Below are 24349 nucleotides of genomic sequence, written 5' to 3' on the forward strand. Positions count from 1 at the left end.
TCATAGAATGAAAACATAACATAGCAATAATTCAAATAGTAGGAGATACATTGTTGCACTTAAAATGAGTAATTGTAAGACCAAATGGTATAAATTTACAAAGCTCCCAATCGTGTAGAATAACAATGAATAATACAGGGCAAAAAAAACTGAAGAAAAATCATGAAAAAGAAAAAAAAATAGAAAAAAACCCCATCCCAAAAAAAACTAAACTAAACAGAATTAGTCAACTAAACTAAAAGACTTGGGCAGTACTAACAACTTAAAAATGGGAAAGAAGAAAACCTTAGTGTCGACGACTCCATTCCCCTCCAACAACAGTACAGAGAAATAAAACAAGTTTGGAAATGGTCAAATTACATCAAATGAAAATGCTGAATGAATGACCTCCAAGTTTTTTCAAATCTAATGGAAGGGTCATAAACCGCACTTCTAATTTTCTCCAAATTCAAACACACCATAGTTTGTGAAAACCAATGAAATACAGTAGGAGGGTTAATCTCTTTCCAATTCAGCAAAATGGATCTTCTAGCCATTAGAGTAAGAAATGCAATCATCCTGTGTGCTGAAGATGTTAAATAATTTGAATCTATCATAGGTAGTCCAAAGATAGTAGTAATTGGATGAGGTTGTAAGTCTATATTCAAAACCATTGAAATAATGTCAAAATGTCTTTCCAATATTTTTCCAACAAAGGACATGACCAAAACATGTGAGTTAAAGAAGCTATCTCGAAATGTCATCTGTCACATATTGGATTAATATAAGAACAATAATGAGATAGTTTATCTTTGGACATGTGAGCCCTGTGCACTACTTTAAACTGTATCAGCACATGTTTAGCACATACAGAGGATAAATTCACCAATTGAAGAATTTTTTCCCATTTTTCAATCGGTATAATAATCTTAAGTTCTCTTTCCCAATCAGCTTTAATTTTATTTGAAACATCAGGACATACATTTATAATTATATTATATATAATTGCTATAACACTTTTCTGAGAAAGATTTAAATCTAAAATTTTTTCCAGGAGTATCTATTGTCAAGGGGCACAGGCACCGGGGTACTCTCTATTACCTGACTCTTCCCCTTCCCCCTCCTAGCCATGACCCACTTGTCTGCTTCCCGTGGCCCTGGTGTGACTACCTGCCTGTAACTCCTCTCTATCAACTCCTCACTCTCCCTGACCAGACGAAGGTCATCGAGCTGCAGCTCCAGTTCCCTAACGCGGTCCCTTAGGAGCTGCATCTCGGCGCACCTGGCGCAAATGTGGGTGTCCGGGAGGCTTGGAGACCCCAGGACCTCCCACATCCAGCACCGAGAACAACAAACTGCCCTCACACTCATACTGCCCCTTTCCTCAAATAACAACAAAAAATGCATACCAAACCTTCCTCACCTCGCCCGTTTCCGCCTAAGCCCGTTGAGCCGAAGCCCTTAAGCCTTCACTCTGCTCCCGACTCACTCCGCAGCATGCAAACTCCGCTGCCTGCTGTATAATGAAGAACAAATGCTTTAACTCCAGCACCCCAGCCAATATTTGTCCCTTACACAATATTATAGAAAAGACAAGTTACCAACCTCTGTTTGTGGGAGATAATTGGGTACCAAATGTCAGCCTTGTTTCCTCCATTTTATCAGTGATTGCACTTCAACAGCAATTAATCGTAAAAGATGGGAAGGTTGCTTTTTCAATGCACATCATTCTTTCATTGGGTAATGATATTTAAATAAGTTGAAAAAAGTTAAAATAAAACTTCAAAAGCTGAAGGTTTGATATATAAACAGAAAATGCTGGAAATACTGAGCAGGTCAGACAATATCTGTGGAGGAAAAAGCAGTTAAGTTTCAGATCAATCAGTATTTACCAAGATTTTTTACAAAGCTAAACTTATTAGTTTTTGTTAATTTTTTCAGCATAAAACATGGATTTTTTGGGTAGCTTCTGAATGATTAAGGTCCCTATTAGTATTTCTGTTGGATTCCTTAGTAACTTCAGTGTGAGTTGACAATGATCTGGATATCAAAATAAATTTATTATCAAAGTACATCTGTGCCACCATATACTAACCCTACACTGAGATTCATTTTCTTGTGGGCATTCACAGTAAATACAAGAAACACAACAAGATCAATGAAGGACTGCACCCAACAGGGCAGACAAAGAACCAGCGTGCAAAACAAATTGCAAATACATAAAGAAAGAAAATAATAGTAATAATAAATAAATAAGCAATAAATCTAGAGAACCTGGGATGAAGAGTCCTTGAAAGTGAGTTCATAAGGGTTATGAGAACCGTTCAGTGACAGCGTGAGTGAAGTTATCCCCTTTGGTTCAAGGGCCTGATGGTTGAAGGGTAATAACTGTTCCTGAACCTGATGGTGTGAGGACTGAAGCTCCTATACCTTCTTCCCAATGGCAGCAGTGAGAAGAGAGCATGGCCTGGATGGTGGGGGTCCTTGATGATGGATGCTGCTTTCCTGCAACAGCGCTCCGTATGGATGTGGTCAAGGTGGGGAGGGCTTTACCCATGATGGACTTGGCTGTATCCACTGCTTTTTGCAGGCATTTCCATTCAAGGGTATTGGTGCTTCCATACCAGCTGTGGTGCAACCAGTCTATATACTCTCCACAGTGCATCTATAGAACTTTGACAGGCCAAATTTTCGCAAACTTCTAAGAAGGTAGAGGCGCTGCCGTGCTTTCTTGGTAATGGTAGTTGCGTGCTGGGACAGAACCTCTGAAATGATATCACCGAGGAATTTAAAGTTGCTGACCCTCCCCACCTCTGATCCCCCAATGAGGACCGGTTTCCTTCTCCTGAAGTCAGTAACCAACTCCTTGGTCATTGTGTGAAAGGTTGTTGGTATGGCACCTTTCAGCCAAGTTTTCCATCTCCCTCCCCCCATGTGCTGATTTGTCACCACCATTGATTTGGCCAATGATAGTGGTGTCATCAGCAAACTTAAATATGGCATTGGAGCTGTGCTTAGCCTCACAGTCATAAGTATAAAGTGAGTAGAGCAGGGGGCTAAGCACGTAGCAGATAAGCCAACTTCCAACTGAAGTAGGTGCAGCCTTGTGGTCAGTGACTTGGAGGGGAGGGGACCTCAGATAACCCATCTCGTGTGAAATAGGTTTCTATCAGAATGTCTACAGAGTTTCTGACAGCACATTGGACAGCACATTCTGACACTCACTGGAAAGCGGCCAGAGCGTGAGTGGGCCAGTGAAGGAGTAGAGCTTTGAGGCTTTGACTCAAGAAGCTTCGACGAGAAGAGGCAGGGGACAAGCAAGCTCGCAGTTAGTCATTACAATGCCCTCTGAGACGGTGATGTGCCTCTCATGTGAGATGTGGCAGTCTTGGGGGAACGCCCCTCTACCGCAGAGTCAGATCTGCCAGAAGTGCATACAGCTGGGCGATCTGGAAGACCGTGTAAGGAATCTGGAGCAGCAGTTGGATGACCTTCGACTCATAAGGGAGAATGAGGCAGTCATAGATGAGAGCTACAGGGAGGTAGTCACATCTAGGCTGTCGGAAGCAGGTTGTTGGGTGACAGTCAGAGGGGGGAAAGCGAAGGTGACCGGACAGGTAGTGCAGAGCACCCCTGTACCCATTCCCCTGAATAATAAGCTTACCGTCCTGGATACTGTTGGCGGGGACGACTGACCAGGTGTGAGCCACAGTGGCAGGGCCTCCGGCACTGAGTCTGACCCTGTGGTGCAGAAGGGTGGGACGGAGAAGAGGAGAGCTGTCATCATTGGAGACTCTATAGTCAGGGGAGCAGACAGGAGATTTTGTGGACGTGAGAAGGACACCCGCATAGTTTGTTGCCTCCCGGGTGCCAGGGTCCGGGATGTCTCTGACCGGGTGCACGACATACTGGTACGAGAGGGAAAGCAACCAGAAGTCGTGATACATGTTGGTACCAACGACATAGGCAGGAAGAGGGATGAGGTCCTGAAGTGTGAGTTTCGGGAACTAGGCAGAAGGCTGAAGAACAGGACCTCAAGGGTAGCGTTCTCAGGATTGTTGCCAGTGCTACGTGACAGTGATGGTAAGAATTGGAGGAGATGGCAGTTGAATGTGTGGCTGAGGAGTTGGTGCAGGGAGCAGGGTTTTAGATTTTTGGATAATTGGGATCTCTTCTGGGGAAGGTGGGACCTGTACAGATTGGAAGGGTTGCACCTGAACTCGAGGGGGAGCAATATCCTTGCAGGTAGGTTTGCTAGCATGGTTCGGGAGGGTTTAAACTAATTTGGAAGGGGGATGGGACCTGGAGCGATAGAGCAGTGAAAGAAGTGCATGGACTAAAGCCAGATCTAACATATAGAGAGGCTTTGAGGAAAGAGAAGCAGAATAAATGGTGTAAAGGCAGTAAGGTAGAAGGGCTGAAGTGTGTGTACCTCAATGCAAGAAGCATCAGGAACAAAGGTGATGAACCGAGAGCTTGGATACATACATGGAATTATAATGTAGTGGCCATTACAGAGACTTGGCTGGCACCAGGGCAGAAATGGATTCTCAATATTCCTGGATTTCAGTGCTTTAAAAGGGATAGAGAGGGCAGAAAAAGGGGAGGAGGGGTGGCATTACTGGTCAGGGATACTATTACAGCTACAGAAAGGGTGGGTAATGCAGCAGGATCCTCTTTTGAGTCAATATGGGTGGAAGTCAGGAACAGGAAGGGAGCAGTTACTCTACTGGGGGTATTCTATAGGCCCTCTGGTAGCAGCAGAGATACAGAGGAGCAGATCGGGAGGCAGATTTTGGAAAGGTGCAAAAATAACGGGGTTGTTAACATGGATGACTTTAACTTCCCTAATATTGATTGGCACCTGATTAGTTCCAAGGGTTTAGATGGGGCAGAGTTTGTTAAGTGTGTCCAGGATGGATTCTTGTATGTGGACAGGCCGACTAGGGGGAATGCCATACTAGATCTAGTACTAGGTAATGAACTGGGTCAGGTCACAGAACTTTCAGTGGGTGAGCATCTGGGGGACAGTGACTACTGCTCCCTGGCCTTCAGCATTATCACGGAAAAGGATAGAATCAGAGAGGACAGGAAAATTTTTAATTGGGGAAGGGCAAATTATGAGGCTATAAGGCTAGAACTTGTGGGTGTGAATTGGGATGATGTTTTTGCAGGGAAATGTACTATGGACATGTGGTCGATGTTTAGAGATCTCTTGCGGGATGTAAGAGATAAATTTGTCCCAGTGAGGAAGATAAAGAATGGTAGGGTGAAGGAACCATGGGTGACAAGTGAGGTGGAAAATCTAGTCAGGTGGATGAAGGCAGCATACATGAGGTTTAGGAAGCAAGGATCAGATGGATCTATTGAGGAATATAGGGAAGCAAGAAAGGAGGTTAAGAAGGGGCTGAGAAGAGCAAGAAGGGGGCATGAGAAGGCCTTGGCAAGTAGGGTAAAGGAAAACCCCAAGGCATTCTTCAATTATGTGAAGAACAAAAGGGTGACAGGAGTGAAGGTAGGACCGATTAGAGATAAAGGTGGGAAGATGTGCCTGGAGGCTGTGGAAGTGAGCAAGGTTGTCAATGAATACTTCTCTTCGGTATTCACCAATGAGAGGGAACTTGATGACGGTGAGGACAATATGAGTGAGGTTGATGTTCTGGAGCATGTTGATATTAAGGGAGAGGAGGTGTTGGAGTTGTTAAAATACATTAGGATAGATAAGTTCCTGGGCCCTGACGTAATATTCCTCAGGCTGCTCCACAAGGCAAGGGAAGAGATTGCTGAGCCTCTGGCTAGGATGTTTATGTCCTCATTGTCCACGGGAAAGGTATCGGAGGATTGGAGGGAGGCAAAAGTTGTCCCCTTGTTCAAAAAACGTAGTAGGGATAATCCAGGTAATTATAGACCAGTGAGCCTTATGTCTGTCGTGGGAAAGCCGTTGGAAAAGATTATTAGAGATAGGATCTATGGGCATTTAGAGAATCATGGTCTGATCAGGGACAGTCAGCCTGGTTTTGTGAAGGGCAGATCATGTCTAACAAGCCTGATAGAGCTCTTTGAGATGGTGACCAGGCATATAGATGAGGGTAGTGCAGTGGATGTGATCTATATGGATTTTAGTAAGGTATTTGACAAGGTTCCACACGGTAGGCTTATTCAGAAAGTCAGAAGGCATGGGATCCAGGGAAGTTTGGCCAGGTGGATTCAGAATTGGCTTGCCTGCAGAAGGCAGAGGGTGGTGGTGGAGGGAGTACATTCAGATTGGAGGATTGTGACTAGTGGTGTCCCACAGGATCTGTTCTGGGACCTCTACTTTTTGTGATTTTTATTAACGACCTGTATGTGGGGGTAGAAGGGTGGATTGGCAAGTTTGCAGACGACGCAAAGGTTGGTGGTGTTGTACATAGGGTAGAGGATTGTCGCAGATTGCAGAGAGACATTGATAGGATGCTTAGGCGGAAACGGGCGAAGCGAGGAAGGTTTGGCATTCATTTTCTGCTGTTATTTGAGGAGGGGGCAGTATGAGTGTGAGGGCCGTTTGCTGTTCTCGGTGTCGGATGTGGGAGGCCCTGGAGTCTCCCAGCCTCCCGGACGTCTACATCTGCGCCAAGTACATTGAGATGCAGCTCCTAAGGGACCGCGTTACGGAACTGGAGCTGCAGCTCGATGACCTTCGTCTGGTCAGGGAGAGTGAGGAGGTGATAGAGAGGAGTTGCAGGCAGGTAGTCACGCCGGGGCCACGGGAGGCAGACAAGTGGGTCACGGTTAGGAGGGGGAAGGGGAAAAGTCAGGTAATAGGGAGTACCCCGGTGGCTGTGCCCCTTAACAACAGGTACTCCTGTTTGAGTGCTGTTGGGGGGGACAGCTTACCCGGGGGAAGCAACAGTGGCCGTGCCTCCGGCACAGAGTCTGGCCCTGTAGCTCAGAAGGGTAGGGCAAGGAAGAGGAGGGCAGTTGTGATAGGGGACTCAATAGTAAGGGGGTCAGATAGGCAATTCTGTGGACGCAGTCCAGAGATCCGGATGGTAGTTTGCCTCCCTGGTGCCAGGGTCCGGGATATTTCTGATCGTGTCCAAGATATCCTGAAGTGGGAGGGTGAGGAGCCAGAGGTCGTGGTACATATAGGTACCAATGACATAGGTAGGAAAAGGGATGAGGTCCTGAAAGGAGAATATAGGGAGCAAGGTAGGGAGTTGAGGAAAAGGACCGCAAAGGTAGTAATCTCAGGATTACTGCCTGTGCCACGCGACAGTGAGCGTAGGAATGCGATGAGGTGGAGGATAAATGGGTGGCTGAGGGATTGGAGCAGGGGGCAGGGATTCAAGTTTTTGGATCATTGGGACCTCTTTTGGCGCAGGCGTGACCTGTACAAAAAGGACGGGTTACACTTGAATCCTAGGGGGACCAATATCCTGGCAGGGAGATTAGCGGGGGCTACTGAGGTGACTTTAAACTAGAATGGTTGGGGGGTGGGAATCAAATTAAAGAGGCTAGGCGTGAGGAGGTCAGTTCACAGCAGGGGGATGGGAACCAGTGCAGAGAGACAGAGGGGTGTAAAGTGAGGATAGAAGCAAAAAGTACTAAGGAGAAAAGTAAAAGTGGCAGGCCGACAAATCCAGGGCAAGCATTAAAAAGGGCCACTTTTCAGCATAATTGTATAAGGGCTAAGAGAGTTGTAAAAGAGCGCCTGAAGGCTTTGTGTGTCAATGCAAGGAGCATTCGTAATAAGGTGAATGAATTGAAAGTGCAGATTGTTATTAATGATTATGATATAGTTGGGATCACAGAGACATGGCTCCAGGGTGACCAGGGATGGGAGCTCAACGTTCAGGGATATTCAATATTCAGGAGGGATAGACAAGAAGGAAGGGGAGGTGGGGTGGCGTTGCTGGTTAAAGAAGAGATTCACGCAATAGAAAGGAAGGACATAAGCCGGGAAGATGTGGAATCGATATGGGTAGAGCTGCGTAACACTAAGGGGCAGAAGACGCTAGTGGGAGTTGTGTACAGGCCACCTAACAGTAGTAGTGAGGTCGGAGATGGTATTAAACAGGAAATTAGAAATGTGTGCAATAAAGGAACAGCAGTTATAATGGGTGACTTCAATTTACATGTAGATTGGGTGAACCAAATTGGTAAAGGTGCTGAGGAAGAGGATTTCTTGGAATGTATGCGGGATGGTTTTTTGAACCAACATGTCGAGGAACCAACTAGAGAGCAGGCTATTCTGGACTGGGTTTTGAGCAACGAGGAAGGGTTAATTAGCAATCTTGTCGTGAGAGGCCCCTTGGGTAAGAGTGAACATAATATGGTGGAATTCTTCATTAAGATGGAGAGTGACATAGTTAATTTGGAAACAAAGGTTCTGAACTTAAAGAGGGGTAACTTTGAAGGTATGAGACGTGAATTAGCTAAGATAGACTGGCAAATGACACTTAAAGGATTGACGGTGGATATGCAATGGCAAGCATTTAAAGGTTGCATGGATGAACTACAACAATTGTTCATCCCAGTTTGGCAAAAGAATAAATCAAGGAAGGTAGTGCACCCGTGGCTGACAAGAGAAATTAGGGATAGTATCAATTCCAAAGAAGAAGCATACAAATTAGCCAGAGAAAGTGGCTCACCTGAGGACTGGGAGAAATTCAGAGTTCAGCAGAGGAGGACAAAGGGCTTAATTAGGAAGGGGAAAAAAGATTATGAGAGAAAACTGGCAGGGAACATAAAAACGGACTGTAAAAGCTTTTATAGATATGTGAAAAGGAAAAGACTGGTAAAGACAAATGTAGGTCCCCTGCAGACAGAAACAGGTGAATTGATTATGGGGAGCAAGGTCATGGCAGACCAATTGAATAATTACTTTGGTTCTGTCTTCACTAAGGAGGACATAAATAATCTTCCAGAAATAGTAGGGGACAGAGGGTCCAGTGAGATGGAGGAACTGAGCGAAATACATGTTAGTAGGAAAGTGGTGTTAGGTAAATTGAAGGGATTAAAGGTAGATAAATCCCCAGGGCCAGATGGTCTGCATCCTAGAGTGCTTAAGGAAGTAGCCCAAGAAATAGCGGATGCATTAGTGATAATTTTTCAAAACTCGTTAGATTCTGGACTAGTTCCTGAGGATTGGAGGGTGGCTAATGTAACTCCACTTTTTAAAAAAGGAGGGAGAGAGAAATTATAGACCGGTTAGCCTAACATCGGTGGTGGGGAAAATGCTAGAGTCAGTTATCAAAGATGTGATAACAGCACATTTGGAAAGCGGTGAAATCATCGGACAAAGTCAGCATGGATTTGTGAAAGGAAAACATGTCTGACGAATCTCATAGAATTTTTTGAGGATGTAACTAGTAGAGTGGATAGGGGAGAACCAGTGGATGTGGTATATTTGGATTTTCAAAAGGCTTTTGACAAGGTCCCACACAGGAGATTAGTGTGCAAACTTAAAGCACACAGTATTGGGGGTAAGGTATTGGTGTGGGTGGAGAATTGGTTAGCAGACAGGAAGCAAAGAGTGGGAATAAACGGGAACTTTTCAGAATGGCAGGCGGTGACTAGTGGGGTACCGCAAGGCTCAGTGCTGGGACTCCAGTTGTTTACAATATATATTAATGACTTGGATGAGGGAATTAAATGCAGCATCTCCAAGTTTGCGGATGACACGAAGCTGCGTGGCAGTGTTAGCTGTGAGGAGGATGCTAAGAGGATGCAGGGTGACTTGGATAGGTTGGGTGAGTGGGCAAATTCATGGCAGATGCAATTTAATGTGGATAAATGTGAAGTTATCCACTTTGGTGGCAAAAATAGGAAAACAGATTATTATCTGAATGGTGGCCGATTAGGAAAAGGGGAGGTGCAACGAGACCTGGGTGTCCTTATACACCAGTCATTGAAAGTGAGCATGCAGGTACAGCAGGCGGTGAAAAAGGCGAATGGTATGCTGGCATTTATAGCGAGAGGATTCGAGTACAGGAGCAGGGAGGTACTACTGCAGTTGTACAAGGCCTTGTTGAGACCACACCTGGAGTATTGTGTGCAGTTTTGGTCCCCTAATCTGAGGAAAGACATCCTTGCCATAGAGGGAGTACAAAGAAGGTTCACCAGATTGATTCCTGGGATGGCAGAACTTTCATATGAAGAAAGACTGGATGAACTGGGCTTGTACTCGTTGGAATTTAGAAGATTGAGGGGGGATCTGATTGAAACGGATAAGATCCTAAAGGGATTGGACAGGCTAGATGCAGGAAGATTGTTCCCGATGTTGGGGAAGTCCAGAATGAGCGGCCACAGTTTGAGGATAGAGGGGAAGCCTTTTTGGACCGAGATTAGGAAAAACTTCTTCACACAGAGAGTGGTGAATCTGTGGAATTCTCTGCCACAGGAAACAGTTGAGGCCAGTTCATTGGCTATATTTAAGAGGGAGTTAGATATGGCCCTTGTGGCTACGGGGGTCAGGGGGTATGGAGGGAAGGCTGGGGCGGGGTTCAGAGTTGGATGATCAGCCATGATCATAACAAATGGTGGTGCAGGCTCGAAGGGCCGAATGGCCTACTCTTGCACCTATTTTCTATGTTTTCTATAAGTGGGCTGAGAAGTGGCAGATGGAGTTCAAGCCAGAGAAGTGTGAGGTGGTACACTTTGGAAGGACAAACTCGAAGGCAGAGTACAAAGTAAATGGCAGGATACTTGGTAGTGTGGAGGAGCAGAGAGATCTGTGGGTATATGTCCACAGATCCCTGAAAGTTGCCTCACAGGTAGATAGGGTAGTTAAGAAAGCTTATGGGGTGTTAGATTTCATAAGTCGAGGGATAGAGTTTAAGAGTCGTGATGTAATGATGCAGCTCTATAAAACTCTGGTTAGGCCACACTTGGAGTACTGTACTGTGTCCAGTTCTGGTCGCCTCACTATAGGAAGGATGTGGAAGCATTGGAAAGGGTAGAGAGGAGATTTACCAGGATGCTGCCTGGTTTAGAAAGTATTCATTATGATCAGAGATTAAGGGAGCTAGGGCTTTACTCTTTGGAGAGGAGGAGGATGAGAGGAGACATGATAGAGGTGTACAAGATAATAAGAGGAATAGATAGAGTGGATAGCCATCACTTCTTCCCCAGGGCACCACTGCTCAATACAAGAGGACATGGCTTTAAGGTAAGGGGTGGGAAGTTCAAGGGGGATATTAGAGGAAGGTTTTTTACTCAGAGAGTGGTTGGTGCATGGAATGCACTGCCTGAGTCAGTGGTGGAGGCAGATACACTAGTGAAGTTTAAGAGACTACTAGACAGGTATATGGAGGAATTTAAGGTGGGGGTATCTAGGAGGCAGAGTTTGAGGGTCGGCACAACTTTGTAGGCCGAAGGGCCTGTACTGTGCTGTACTACTCTATGTTCTATGGACATTCTTGCTCCATGCCAAATCTGGCATCCTCAGGTTTATCTTGTATTCTCTAGCGAGTATTGCACCGGAGGGTATCTGTACTCTTTGGCTATATCAGCCCCATTCTTTGTGATTTATGTCTATATTTTTTTTAAAAATTCATTTTCAGAGACAAGTCATATAATTTCTGTGGTGGTGGAAATCATGGCTATGATAATGAATATAAAAGTATGCGTGTAAGTATTAAGTGTATCTATCAGTGTTATACTGTGTTGACATTTGACATTTGGACAGAAACTTAGATTATTCCATTTATGAACTTTCTATGAATGTAGTACTCATAACTATTTAATATCAATTTACACCACTTGACACATTTAGTCAGCTTTCATCTTTCTGCATTGGTGGTACTAAATATCACCTACCATAACCCCATGTTAGAACATTGCACAGATTATTATTCATCATGGAAATCCTGAGAGCATAATCATTTTCCCTTAGTTATGAAATCACTATGACATATCACAGAGATGGATAATGTGGGACAGAAGAAGGTGTTTCTATAAGACCATAAGATATAGGTGCAGAATTAGGTCATATAGCCAATCGAGTTTGCTTCGCCATTTCATTATGCCTGATCCAATTTTCCTCTCAACCCCAATCTCTTGCCTTCTCCCTGTATCCCTTCATGCCCCAACCAATCAAGAGTCTATCAACCACTGCTGAAATATAAATTTGCTGAGGTTATTAGTCAGCACATGGTTTGGGCTGGATCATGGAATGCCATTAGAGGGGTAGATGCAAAGACAATGGATGGGTAACTTTATGAGTCCGTTTTCAGTGGGGAACTTCAATGGTGTGTGTTATGACTGTAATAATTGCAAGCATATGATTGTAATGAGAAAGTAATATTAAGTAGCATGCCCCCAAATTTTCAATCTTCAGTTTTCAATTGGTGAAGTTTTCCACAAATAGCTTTGACTTAAGATGTTATACAGGTGGAAAATTTGCAAAATAAAAATTATTTATGTAACAAATAGAAAAATTGCAGCATTTTCTTGAAAAATGTAAGACGATCTTTGAAATAAATATCAATTTGGGAAGTTGAAAATAGTAACACTCATGAAACTTCACACAAACCCTTAAGCCCATAAGATACAGGCACAGAATTAGGCACTTGGCCCATCGAATATGCTCCACTTTCATCATCATCAAGGCTGATCCATATCCCTCTCAACCCCAATCTCCTGTCTTCTCCCTGTATCCCTTCATCCCCTGACTAACCAAGAATCTATTAACCTCTGCCTTAAATATACCCACTGACTTGGCCTCCACAGCTGCCTGTGACAATGAATTCCACAGATTCACCACTCTCTGGCTGAAGAAATTCTTTCTCATCTCTATTCTAAATGGGTGTCCCTCTATTCTGAGGCTGTGTCCTCCGGTCTTAAGTGCCCCCTCCATAGGAAACATCTTTCCATATCTGCTCCTTCAAGGACTTCTGACATCTGACTAGTTTCGATGAAATCCCCTCCCCATTCTTCTGAATTCCAGTGAATTATAAATGTTATCACTGAGTTAAACCCTGTTTCTGCAGAATCTTTGTCTTGCAAGACATAAACACAATTCAATTTAAATTGTTTCTTTAATAAACTATGTTTCTCAGTTGTATTAACCATCTTTTGTCTCAATGGAAAAATCCAGGCTATTTTCATAGGTCACGGGCCTGGCTTCAAATTCAAGACGGAGGCTGGTCCATTTGACAATATTGAACTCTACAACCTGATGTGTGGTAGGTTATTTGATACTAGAACAATGACTACAATTCAAGAGAATCGTTCTGAGACCTCCCAAGCTCTTGAAAGGCACTATAAAAAAGGAAGTCTTTTCTACCTAACACTCCCCTCCACAATGCAGCTATAAGAGGACACATACAAAGGGATGTACTGGAGACAGGATATAGAGCTGGGCAGAGAAATGACAGATAGCGTTTAATTCAGTAAAGTGTGTAGTGATTGAACTTGAAGGCAGAGTACAAGGTTAATAGCAGGATTCCTAGCAGTGTGAAGGGACAGAGGGAGCTTGGGGTCCAAACCTTAGATCCCTCAAAACTACCGAGCAAGGTGATAGGGTGGTTAAGAAGGCCTATCGTGTGTTGGTCTTTATTAGTTAGAGAGTTGAGTTCAAGAGCCGTGAGACAACATTACAGTTCTATTAAACTCTGGTTAGACCACACTAGGAGTATTGTGTTCAGTTCTGGTTGCTTCATAATAGGAAGGGTGGTGAAAGTTTTAAAGAGGGTGCAGAGGAGATTCATCAGGGTGCTGCCTGGATTAGAGAACATCATTTAAGAGGAAAGGTTGATTGAGCTTGTGCTTTACTCTTTGGAGTGTAGGAGAGATGAGAGGCAACTTGATGGAGGTGTAAAAGATTATGAGAGACATAGAAAGGATATTCAACCAGCCAGAATATTCTTACCAGAACAATATCAGAGGACATCTACTTAATGTGATTGGAGGAAGGTTTAAAGGAGAAAGTCAGAGGTAGGTATTTTTGTCACACACAGAGAGTGGTAGGAGTCCGGAACAATCTGCTTGGGGTGGTGGTAAGGGCATTTAAGAGATTCTTAGATTAGGCACATGGATGTAGGAAAAACTGAGTGTTGTTGGCTGTGTAGAAGGGAAATGGTAGATTGATAGTAGGGTAGGTTTATAGAGATCAGCACAACATTGTGGGCTGAGGGCCCAGAATGTTCTAATTTCTATATAAGCAGCAGTCACAAGAATACCTTAAATTAAGTTATTAAAAAAAACAAGAAAAAACACAATTAGAAAAAAAATCAAAGTCCTGGAAGTCTTGAAAGTTGGACACAAGCTAAAGAGTGAGCAAGATAAAGCCTTCAGTTCTCTGGGGGACTACTAGTAAAAGTACAAGATTTGTTTATTTATTGCTCTTGCTGTTTTAATTTGCAAGTAAACTATTCCTTATGAAGTGCATTAACAAATCCAAACTTTTCAGCATGATAGTGCTTGTACCAGAAACCTTATGACTTGAAGCAAATGGTTTATTTTTTAAATCATTCTAGTTCCTGAGTTGTGCTTACTTTCTCTTATAATCAGGTGATAGTGGATGAATTAGGTCTAGAAATAATGAAGACAGGGTATAGATACCTCTGTAATAATAATGAAATCCAATACTATTTAATCCTGTTTCTAACTTGATACCATCAAGATCTTTTGTTTCACCTATTTAATTGCTCTAGGCAATTGTTTCGAATGGAAAATTGCTTAAGATCACTTAACTGATGCAATTCTAATTTAACACTGCAATGTTTGCGCACATATTGAGAGCCACTGTAGTGATACAGAAAGCTTGTAAGTGCTACCAGAATCTTTCAAATTTCAATTGCTACAAAGCTGAACACTATTTGTGCATCAGACCACACTAATGAGTAGCACACAGATGACATCTGGCAAACTGCTGAAATGCTGAATGATTTGATGCACAAACTGGATGCAAGTAGTCAAGGTTCTTGTGAAAATTAAGGAGTGGCTGGATTGCATTATAGATAGCAATTGATCTCACACTTACAAGGGGAGATAGCTCACTAAGCTGTGGGTAAAGTTTACTAGCCTGGCAGGTAAAGAATTGAACAGTTTTATCCTTGCAGGTAACAAACTGTCCTTAAAAGTTTCCTATGAGTTTGATTTTTAGATTTAATTTGTTTTCTTACTTTTTTACTTCCATCACTATTTTCTCTCAGTTAAATTCTTCATTCTCTCCCTTGAATTGTCTGCATGGTACCTAATTTGATTTGAATTTATTGTGCGTCTTTCAGTATACATGAATTTCTTTGACTATTCTTTGATTCAGTTCATATTTCCAGGTACACACAACAATAAACATTAAGCCCATAAGATGTGGGAGCAGAAGAAGGCCATTGGGCCCATCGAGTCTGCTCCGCATTCCATCATGTTTGAATTATTTACCCTCTGAATTCCATTCTCCTGCCCTTTCCCCATAACCTTTGATGTTCTGACTAATTAAGAACCTATGAACCTCTGCTTTAAATAATCCCAATGACCTTGTCTCCACAAATATCTGTGGCAACGAGTTCCACAGATTCACCACCCTCTGGCTGAAGAAATTCCTCCTCATCTCGTTCTAAGGGGATGTCCTTTTATCCTGAGACTGTGTGCTCTAGTCCTAGACTCCCTCACTACAGGAATTATCCTTTCTATGCCACTCTTTTAGTCAGAGGGTGGTGAATCTATGGAATTTGTTGCCACGGGCAGCAGTGGGGGTCAAGTCATTGGGTGTATTTAAGGCAGAGATTGATAGGTGTCTGAGTAGCTAGGGCATCAAAGGTTATGGTGAGAAGGCGGGGGAGTGGGACTAAATGGGAGAATGGATCAGCTCATGAGGGTCACAGTTTGAGGATAAAGGGGAAGCCTTTTAGGACCGAGATTAGGAAAAACTTCTTCACACAGAGAGTGGTGAATCTGTGGAATTCTCTGCCACAGGAAACAGTTGAGGCCAGTTCATTGGCTATATTTAAGAGGGAGTTAGATATGGCCCTTGTGGCTACGGGGATCAGGGGGTATGGAGGGAAGGCTGGTGCAGGGTTCTGAGTTGGATGATCAGCCATGATCATAATAAATGGCGGTGCAGGCTCGAAGGGCCGAATGGCCTACTCCTGCAGCTATTTTCTATGTTTCTATGTTTCTATGATAAAATGGTGGAGCAGACTCGATGCGCTGAATGGCCAACTTCTGCTCCTTTGTCTTATGGTCTTATGGTCTCCCCACTAGGACTTTCAGTATTTCATAGGTTTCCATGAGATTTCCATTTGTTCTTCTTAATGCATGCATTACTAAATGACAATAAAAGAGGACTACGTGTCTTCATAATCATAACTCCAGCGAGTAGAGGCCCTGAACCATCAAACATTCCTTATATGTTCAACCTGTCACTTCTGGGATCATTCTCGTAATTCATATCACTTGTTCTGAAATCTGATCTGATCCCTTGCTTCAGAAATCTGAGCCATTAACTACTACTAGCTGTGATTTTCTCTAATTAAAAAAAAATCAATGGTGTACTCTGAACTAGTTTGAGAGTATGAATGCAAATAAGAAAACCTTTCTCATTAATAACCCAAACCTACTAAAGATTTACGTCATTTGTTTTGGCCTCAGTCTGTAGAGTGGTATGTAAAATAGCCAATCTGCCAGGTTCTGAATCCAGGAAATTATTTATATTTTCCTAGCAGAAATTTGATCCACAACAGTGCTTGTTATGGACTGTCTGATTATAAAAATCTGTCTAATTATTGAAGTGCTTAAAGTTGAACACTCTACATTGAAACAATAACTAAGTATTTCCAAATGATTCATGAAGCTGTATCAGATGCTTTGCCAAAAGCAATCACATTTTCCTCCTACAGTAGGATTGATGCAAAGAGTCTTTTGTTGGTGGTGTGTCATGACAATAGGGTGCATTATTATTGGGAAAGGGATGGATTAGTGATTGTCTTCTAGAATGATAAAATGGACCTGTATTAGTAGGATGTAAACTGATCTAACATGTGGAAAATCTATGTCTTTGGACAATTAACATATAGATTACTTATTAGCTCAAGGAAAAATCCAAATAAAACTTCTTTTGTTGGTTTCTAAATTTAGTTAGTGTATCTCATGTATTACTGTATTTTCTAATCTTTTTCTAATTTTACCAGTTTTCTAATCTTAGATACAGTACTAAATGAGCCATATTAACTAATTTCTCATACACCAACTTAGAGGCTATCAGACATTAGGGGTAAATCATCGATTTTTTTCATGTATGTTATTAAAAAAGTACCGAAGAAAGGGAGGTACAGAAGACTGACCCGATTGCTTTATGATGTTTCTGTTAGATATGTTGCATATCATACCTTCGCCTAATAATGGAACTCACGGGAGCTTAAATCACCTGCTGAGGAATCCTCCTAAGAGTCCTACTCTTCCTGCTGAGGTATCTGGTTTATCTAACTGCCCCCTCTCCACACGAAATTCAAGTGACAACTTGGGATGTTTATGCGATAATTCAGTAAGTACAGGAATGAAGTTTGATGAACTGTTTTAAAACTTCTTTGAACAACATTCAAACTGTTAACTTCAACAGAATGTGTTCATATTCCTTAGACAATCACAATTAAGGAAATGAATGAAAACATCAACCTAACGGCTGAACAAGGTAGGATAATGTGTGGGTTTTATGAGTGTTTTGCTGTGAGAAATGTTCTGCAAATATGAAAAAAGTATACTCTGATTAAATTTCAGCAGCTAATTCCTGGAAACCTACCCAAATATTAAAGGATAATTCATTACAAGACATGATTCTTAACCGCCAAGCAGGAGTTAGTCATAGTCATAAAAATGGGCCCTTTGGCCCTTCTAGTCCCTGCCGAACCATTTAAACTGCTTACTCCCATTGGCCTGCAAAGGGACCCGAGCCCTCCATACCCCTCCCATCCCTGTACCTATCCAGACTTCTCTTAGACATTGAAATCGAGCTCGCTGCATCACTTGTGCTGGCAGCTCATTCCACACTCTCACGTCCCTCTGAGCAAAGAAGTTTCCTTTCATGTTCCCCTTATATTTTTCACCTTTCACCCTTAACACAAGACCTCTGGTTGTAGCCCCACCCATTGTTAATATACACAATGGTTCTCGAACACATAATATAAGTTTGGGAAATCTTCAGCTTTAACATGAGTGAGACCATTGCTAAGTGAACAGTCAGGGATGCATTCTGATGAATGGAACGTACAAGCCATCTCTGAGTTAAAAATGCCTGAATTTTGGATCCTACACTTGAACGTGTTCCTATAACATTATTAAGTTCAAAAGAAACATACATATGTTCATTCCTGTGAATAGTCAAAGTAGATTTCCCTCTCATTTCATCATAGATTCATAAAGAAATACAGCACAGACAAAGGCTCTTCGGCCCATCTATTCCATGCTGAAACCAGATAAACTGCCTACTACTGTCGATCTACACCAGGACCATAGCTGTCCATATCCTTACCATCCGTGTACCTATCTAAACTTCTCTTAGACATTGAAATCGAGTTCACATGCGCCACTTGTGCTGGCAGCTCGCTCCACACTCTCACAACCCTCTGAGTGAAGAAGGTTCCCCTCATGTTCCCCTTAAACTTTTCACCTTTCACCCTTAAGCCATGACCTCTGGTTGTTGTTCCACCCAACTTCAGTGGAAACAGCCTGCTTTCATTTACCCTATCTATAGCCCTCATAGATTTGTATACCTCTATCAAATCTCCTCTCAATCTTCTACATTCTAAGGAATAAAGTCCTAAACTATTCAATCTTTCCTTATAACTCAGGTCCTCCAGACCCGGCAACGTCCTTGTAAATTTTCTCTGTACTCTTTCAACCTTATTTACATCATTCCTGTAGATATGTGACCAAAACTGCACACAGAACTCCAAATTAGACCTCACCAATGTCTTACACAGCTTCAACATAACCTCTCATCTCCTGTACTCAAAACATTTATTTATGAAGGCCAATAGCCAAAAGCTTTCTTTATGACCCTTTCTACCTGTAACACCACTTTCAATGAATTATGGACGTGCATTCTCCGATTCCTTTGTTCTACCACACTCCTCGGTGCCCGACCATTCTCTGTATAAGACCTACCCTGGTTGGTCCTTCCGAAGTACAAAACCTTGCACTTGTCTGCATTAAATTCCATCTGCCATTTTTCAGCCCACTTTTCCTGCTGATGCAGATCCCTCTGCAAGTCATGTTACCCTCGCAGAGGGATTTACTTTTCGTAATTGTCATTCCTAATCAGTCATCTGTGTTTTTGTTATCATTCAAATTGGTAATTTGGTTTAATATGGCTACATATACAGTGAAAATCTCTTTTGCCATCCTGACAGATCTTTGCATTACAATGGTGCATTGTGGTAGTACAAGGGAAAGCAATTACAGAGAGCAGAATATAGTGTTACAGTACAGAGAACGTGCAGTGCAGGTAGACGATAAGGTGCAAGGTCATGATAAGATGGTTTGTGAGGTCAAGAGTCCATTTTATCATACTAGGAGCCTGTCCAATAGTCTTATAACAGCAGAATAGAACTGTCCTTCAGCCTGATGTTTCATCCTGTTGGGCTTTTGTGTCTTCCGCCCACTGGGAGGGCGGTGTGGTGGAGAAAAGAGAATGTCCAAGCTGGGTGGAACCTTTGATAATGTTGGCTGAATACCGAGGCAATGAGAAGTGTAAGCAGAGTCCATGGAGGGGTGGCTGGCTTCTACAATGTGCTGAGCTGTGTCCACAACTCTGCAGTTTCTTGTAGCTGCACCAGGATGGGCTATTGGTGATGTCCATTCCCAGGAACTTGAAGCTTTTAACCTTCTTAGCCTTTGCATCATTGATATACACAGGCGTGACTGCACTCTCCCCTTGCTTAATCAATGACCAGCTCTGTTGATTTGCAGGCACTCAGGGAAAGGTTGTTGATGTGGCACCATACCACTGCATCTCTGTCTCCTTCCTGTACTCCCCCCTCATCATTATTTGAGATTCGGCCCACTGTAGTAGAGTCACCTGCATATGTATAGCTGGAGTTGGAGCAGGAAAAGACCATGGTGTCATGAGTATAAAGGGGGAAGAGCAGGGGAATAGTATGCAGACATGTAGGGATAATTGGGGCAAAGGTGTTGCTGCCTGTTCTTATTCATAGTTGGACAGGAAATCAAAGATCCAGTTACAAAGGGAGGTATTAAATCCAAAGTCTTGGAGTTTGGAGATGGGCTTGCATCCAATTATTGTACATATTGAAGGCAGAGCTGTAGTAAATAAGCAACAGTGTAATATAGGTGTTTTATCACTCATTACTCAACACTCACTGTGAAGGCACAGTTACCACATTGAATGATGTGTCTGTACTTTCCGACTTAAGTCAATGTTGTCCATATGGATGTCTATAAAAATGGAATTCACTCATTCCCAGGATCTTCCTGTATCTGCCATAGATGTAAATCCTTTCATAATTCAGCTTTGAGTGGAATGTTCGATTAATGCAGCAATAGTAATTCTATATTAATGATAAAGTGTTTTCAGAAGTATTGACAGTAACTATTCCCCCAGATAAATACATGTGCAAATATGCACTGTTTAATATCAGTCATAAATACCAGAGCTGTTAACATTGGCTTAAGTTCAGTTGTGATACTCACAATTGTAATTTCATTTAAACAGCCTTTCTTTCATGTAATTTGAAAAGTGTTCCTTCACGTCACAGATTCACTTTATATCCTTTCTTTACAATTAGAGATTTCAGAAGTCCTTTTTGTTAAAGATTTCAATTGTAGTGAAAAGTGATATCTGTACCTGTACTGACCTGGCAGCTGCTGCTTTGCCAAATAGGTCATCTTGACTGTTCCTCCTTCTCTCCCACTCCCAAGCAATAGAAATGAACAAGCAATGGAATTAATAGAATAATTGCTGTGGATAGGTTGGCTTTAAATATTGTATATAATGGTTGGGTTGAGCTGCTCTCCGATCTTGGCAATTTACTTGCAAATGCTTTCTCACTATACGATTAAACATCATCAGTGCGCTGTTGATTGTGGTATGTCCTCAATGCTAGGCCTTTATGTACTTTCAATCAGCTGATTGGACGCCATTTTGGAAACTCAATTGTGCTGTGGGGAGGAAACCTTATTGCTGATTGGCTGCGTGGCAAACTTCGTGCGTTGCGGTCTGGAATTTTGCCCACATTGGCTAATAAATAGGATCGAGGTCTACAACTGGTTTTCTGAAATGACAACCAATCAGCTGATTGGAAAATATATAATGGCCAAGCACTTGGAGGACACGCCACAAACAACAGCGCACCGACGATGTCTCCTCGCACGGTGACGAAATGTTTACAAGTAAATTGCCAAGATCGGGAAACAACTCAACCCAACTATCAACCACCCGAGCTACACATATTCCAAGTTATTTCCAACTGTATATAATGTTAACATTGCATCTCTTTTTAGTCAAAACAGCTGGAGCAATAAGCATGCCATATGGAAGACCAAGAGTTTTACAGAAGAACAGCAAATATTGCCTCTTGACACATAAATCTTACACAAATGGATATAGTTCTGACATTTTAATGCCTTTATGGAGTGCATATAATGTTAACAAATCGGTAAGATTGTTTCTTCTAATATCTTTCCTCTCACTAATTTCAAATGCCACGTTGGGAGTGCAAGAAATTACAACATACATCCATTCAGAAGCAGAAACAGCTTTTGTATCACTGGTATATGTTGTAAAATGTATTGTTCTGCGGCAGTAGTACATTGCAATACATAATAATAAAAACTAAAGATTATAATTAGTGTATGTATAAAAATTAAATTAAATAGGCAGTGCAAAAAAAGAGGAAAAAAAGATTTAAAAATTCAAGCAACACACACAAAATGCTGGTGGAACGCAGCAGGCCAGACAGCATCCATAGGAAGAAGCACAGTCGACGTTTCCGGCTGAGACCCTTCGTCAGGACCTATTCTTCCTATGGATGCTGTCTGGCCTGCTGCGTTCCACCAGTATTTTGTGTGTGTTGCTTGAATTTCCAGCATCTGTAGATTTCCTCGTGTTTGCGTTTTTAAAAATTCTGAGGTAGTGTTCAGAAATCTGTGGTGGAGGGGAACAAGCTGTTCCTGAAATGTTGAGTGTACCTCTCCCTTGATGGTATCAATGAGAAAAGGGCATGTTCTGGGTGATGCGGGCCCTTAATGATGGATGCTGCATTTTTGAGGCATCAGCTTTTGAAGGTGTCCTGGATGCACGGGAGGCTGGTGCCCATGATGGAGGTGGCTGAGTTTACAACTTTCTGCAGCTTTTCCTGATCCTGTGCAGTGGCCCCTCCATATTAGATGTTGTTGCAACCAATTAGAATGCACTTCCTGGTACATCTGTAGAAACTTGCGAGTGTCTTTGGAGACACACCAATTCTCCTCAAACTCCTAATGAAATATAGTTGCTGTCATGCCTTCTTTATAATTGCATCAGTATCTTGGGCCCAGGATAGATTCTCAGAGATGTTGACACCCAGCAACATCAGCTCACCTTTCCAGTCCTGATCCCTCAATGAGTGGTGTGTGGTCCCTCAACTTCCCCTTCCTGAAGCCCACAATCAATTCCTTGGTCTTACTGATGCTGAGTGGGAGGTTGCTGATGTGACATCTCTCAACCAGCTGAGCCATCTCGCTCCTGTCTCCCATCTTGTAACCATTTGAAATTCTGCCAACAATAATTGTTGCGTCAGCAAACTTATGGATGGCATTTGAGCTGTGCCTAGCCACACAGACATGAGAGTAGAGCAGTGGGAGAGCATACATCCTTCAGGTGCACCAGTGTTGTTGTCAGTGAGAAGGAGATGCTATTTCTGAACTGGCTTACCTGAGTAAGAGAAAGTTTTTTTTAAAACTGTGCTTCTCATAGAGGATATGATGATTGAAATAGCCAGAAGAACTGGATTTTTGGAGTCAGGAAAGGCAAGTAAACAGCAAAGAAAAGTCATTAAAGAATGCAGCAATCAAGGAGGCAATGGAGAAATGGGAAAAATGTTAAAGACATATCGGTTGCATTTCTGCATAAATCATCAGATGTTTCCCGTTCACATCAAAGTTGCTGCGTTCACCAGCAACCTTGATGTGCGTTGCTTGAATTTCCAGCCTGTGCAGAATTCCTCGTGTCTGAGATGTTTCCCATTGGACACTTACCCCTTTGCATTTTCAATGTGTGGTGCAGCAGCAAGGACTAGGGCTAATGAGAAGCACCTACTGTTCACAAAGTAATCTCCTATTGACAACACAGCCTGCTTGCCTGTTTTTGCCAATGCTGATTGAGAGATGATTATTGGCCATGACACTGGAAAAAAAAAATCCCTTTTCTTCTTCAATATTCCTTTAAAAATTCTTATCTGCAGAACATGTAGGCACAGCCTCATTTTGACACCTCACACAGTATAAACTGTATTCTGACAAAATGGAACTTGCTGTTTGGACCACAAATGCAGAATGGCAAATAGGGCTTGACCCCACAACTTAAAATCTGTTTTCATTTTAATTCCATTGAAGTTATATTAAAAGATGATGTGGTTAGTGTTGACTGGGCATTTAACAAAGAATTTACTCCATTTCAATGCTAACGTCATGCAATTCAACGCAATTTAGTTTCAAATCAGTGCACTAGTGCACAAATTTCTCTCTTCAGATCAAGCTTTTAAATTAAGATGTTGATTGAATTTGCAGTAAATGACAAAGGAATCGAAGACCTCAAAAATCAAAGACAAAAAGAAGGCCTGCAGTCTGGCTGACCAACCAGTCACATAATAAAAGTCTCAAAAACAGTGAAGCATAAAGCAAAATTTGTAACATTTTAATCCTTGTATAGAAAGCAAATTATGTCTGGGAAGTATGCAAGGAATTAAGAAAGGTATAACAAGACAAAATAGAGAGAGTACAGAAAGATTTACTCGAAAATTACCTGGGTTTCAGCGCCTGAGTTACATAGAAAGGTTGAACAAGTTAGGCCTTTATTCTTTAGAGCATAGAAGGTTGAGGGGGGACTCAATAGAGGTATTTAAAATTATGAGGGGGATAGACAGAGTTGAAGTGGATAGGCTTTTTACATTGAGAGTAGGGGAGATTCAAACAAGTGGACATGAGTTGAGAGTTGGGGGGCAAAAGTTCAGGGGTAACACGAGGGGGAACTTCTTTACTCAGAGAGTGGTAGCTGTGTGGAACGAGCTTCCAGTAAAAGTGGTAGAGGCAGGTTCGATATTGTTGTTTAAAGAAAAATTGGATAGGTATATGGACAGGAAAGGAATGGAGGGTTATGGGCTGAGTGCAGGTCGGTGGGACTAGGTGAGAGTAAGCGTTTGGCATGGACCTGTTTCCGTGCTGTAATTGATATATG

At 42.4% G+C, this 24349-nt stretch overlaps 1 protein-coding gene across 2 annotated transcripts in view; it reads left to right on the top strand.

Annotated features, from left to right (window-relative positions):
- LOC134338749 (ectonucleotide pyrophosphatase/phosphodiesterase family member 3-like) overlaps positions 1–24349 on the top strand; it is a 103550-nt gene that overhangs the window by 61409 nt on the left and 17792 nt on the right. For both annotated transcript variants that reach the window (XM_063034802.1, XM_063034795.1), the window contains 5 exons: positions 11523–11589; positions 13058–13145; positions 17271–17443; positions 17539–17590; positions 21418–21572. In XM_063034802.1, the coding sequence (XP_062890872.1) occupies positions 11523–11589; positions 13058–13145; positions 17271–17443; positions 17539–17590; positions 21418–21572 (535 nt within the window). The remainder of the gene's footprint in view (positions 1–11522; positions 11590–13057; positions 13146–17270; positions 17444–17538; positions 17591–21417; positions 21573–24349) is intronic.

This window comes from Mobula hypostoma, chromosome 2 (genome assembly GCF_963921235.1).
Source record: "Mobula hypostoma chromosome 2, sMobHyp1.1, whole genome shotgun sequence".
NCBI lineage: Eukaryota > Metazoa > Chordata > Chondrichthyes > Myliobatiformes > Myliobatidae > Mobula > Mobula hypostoma.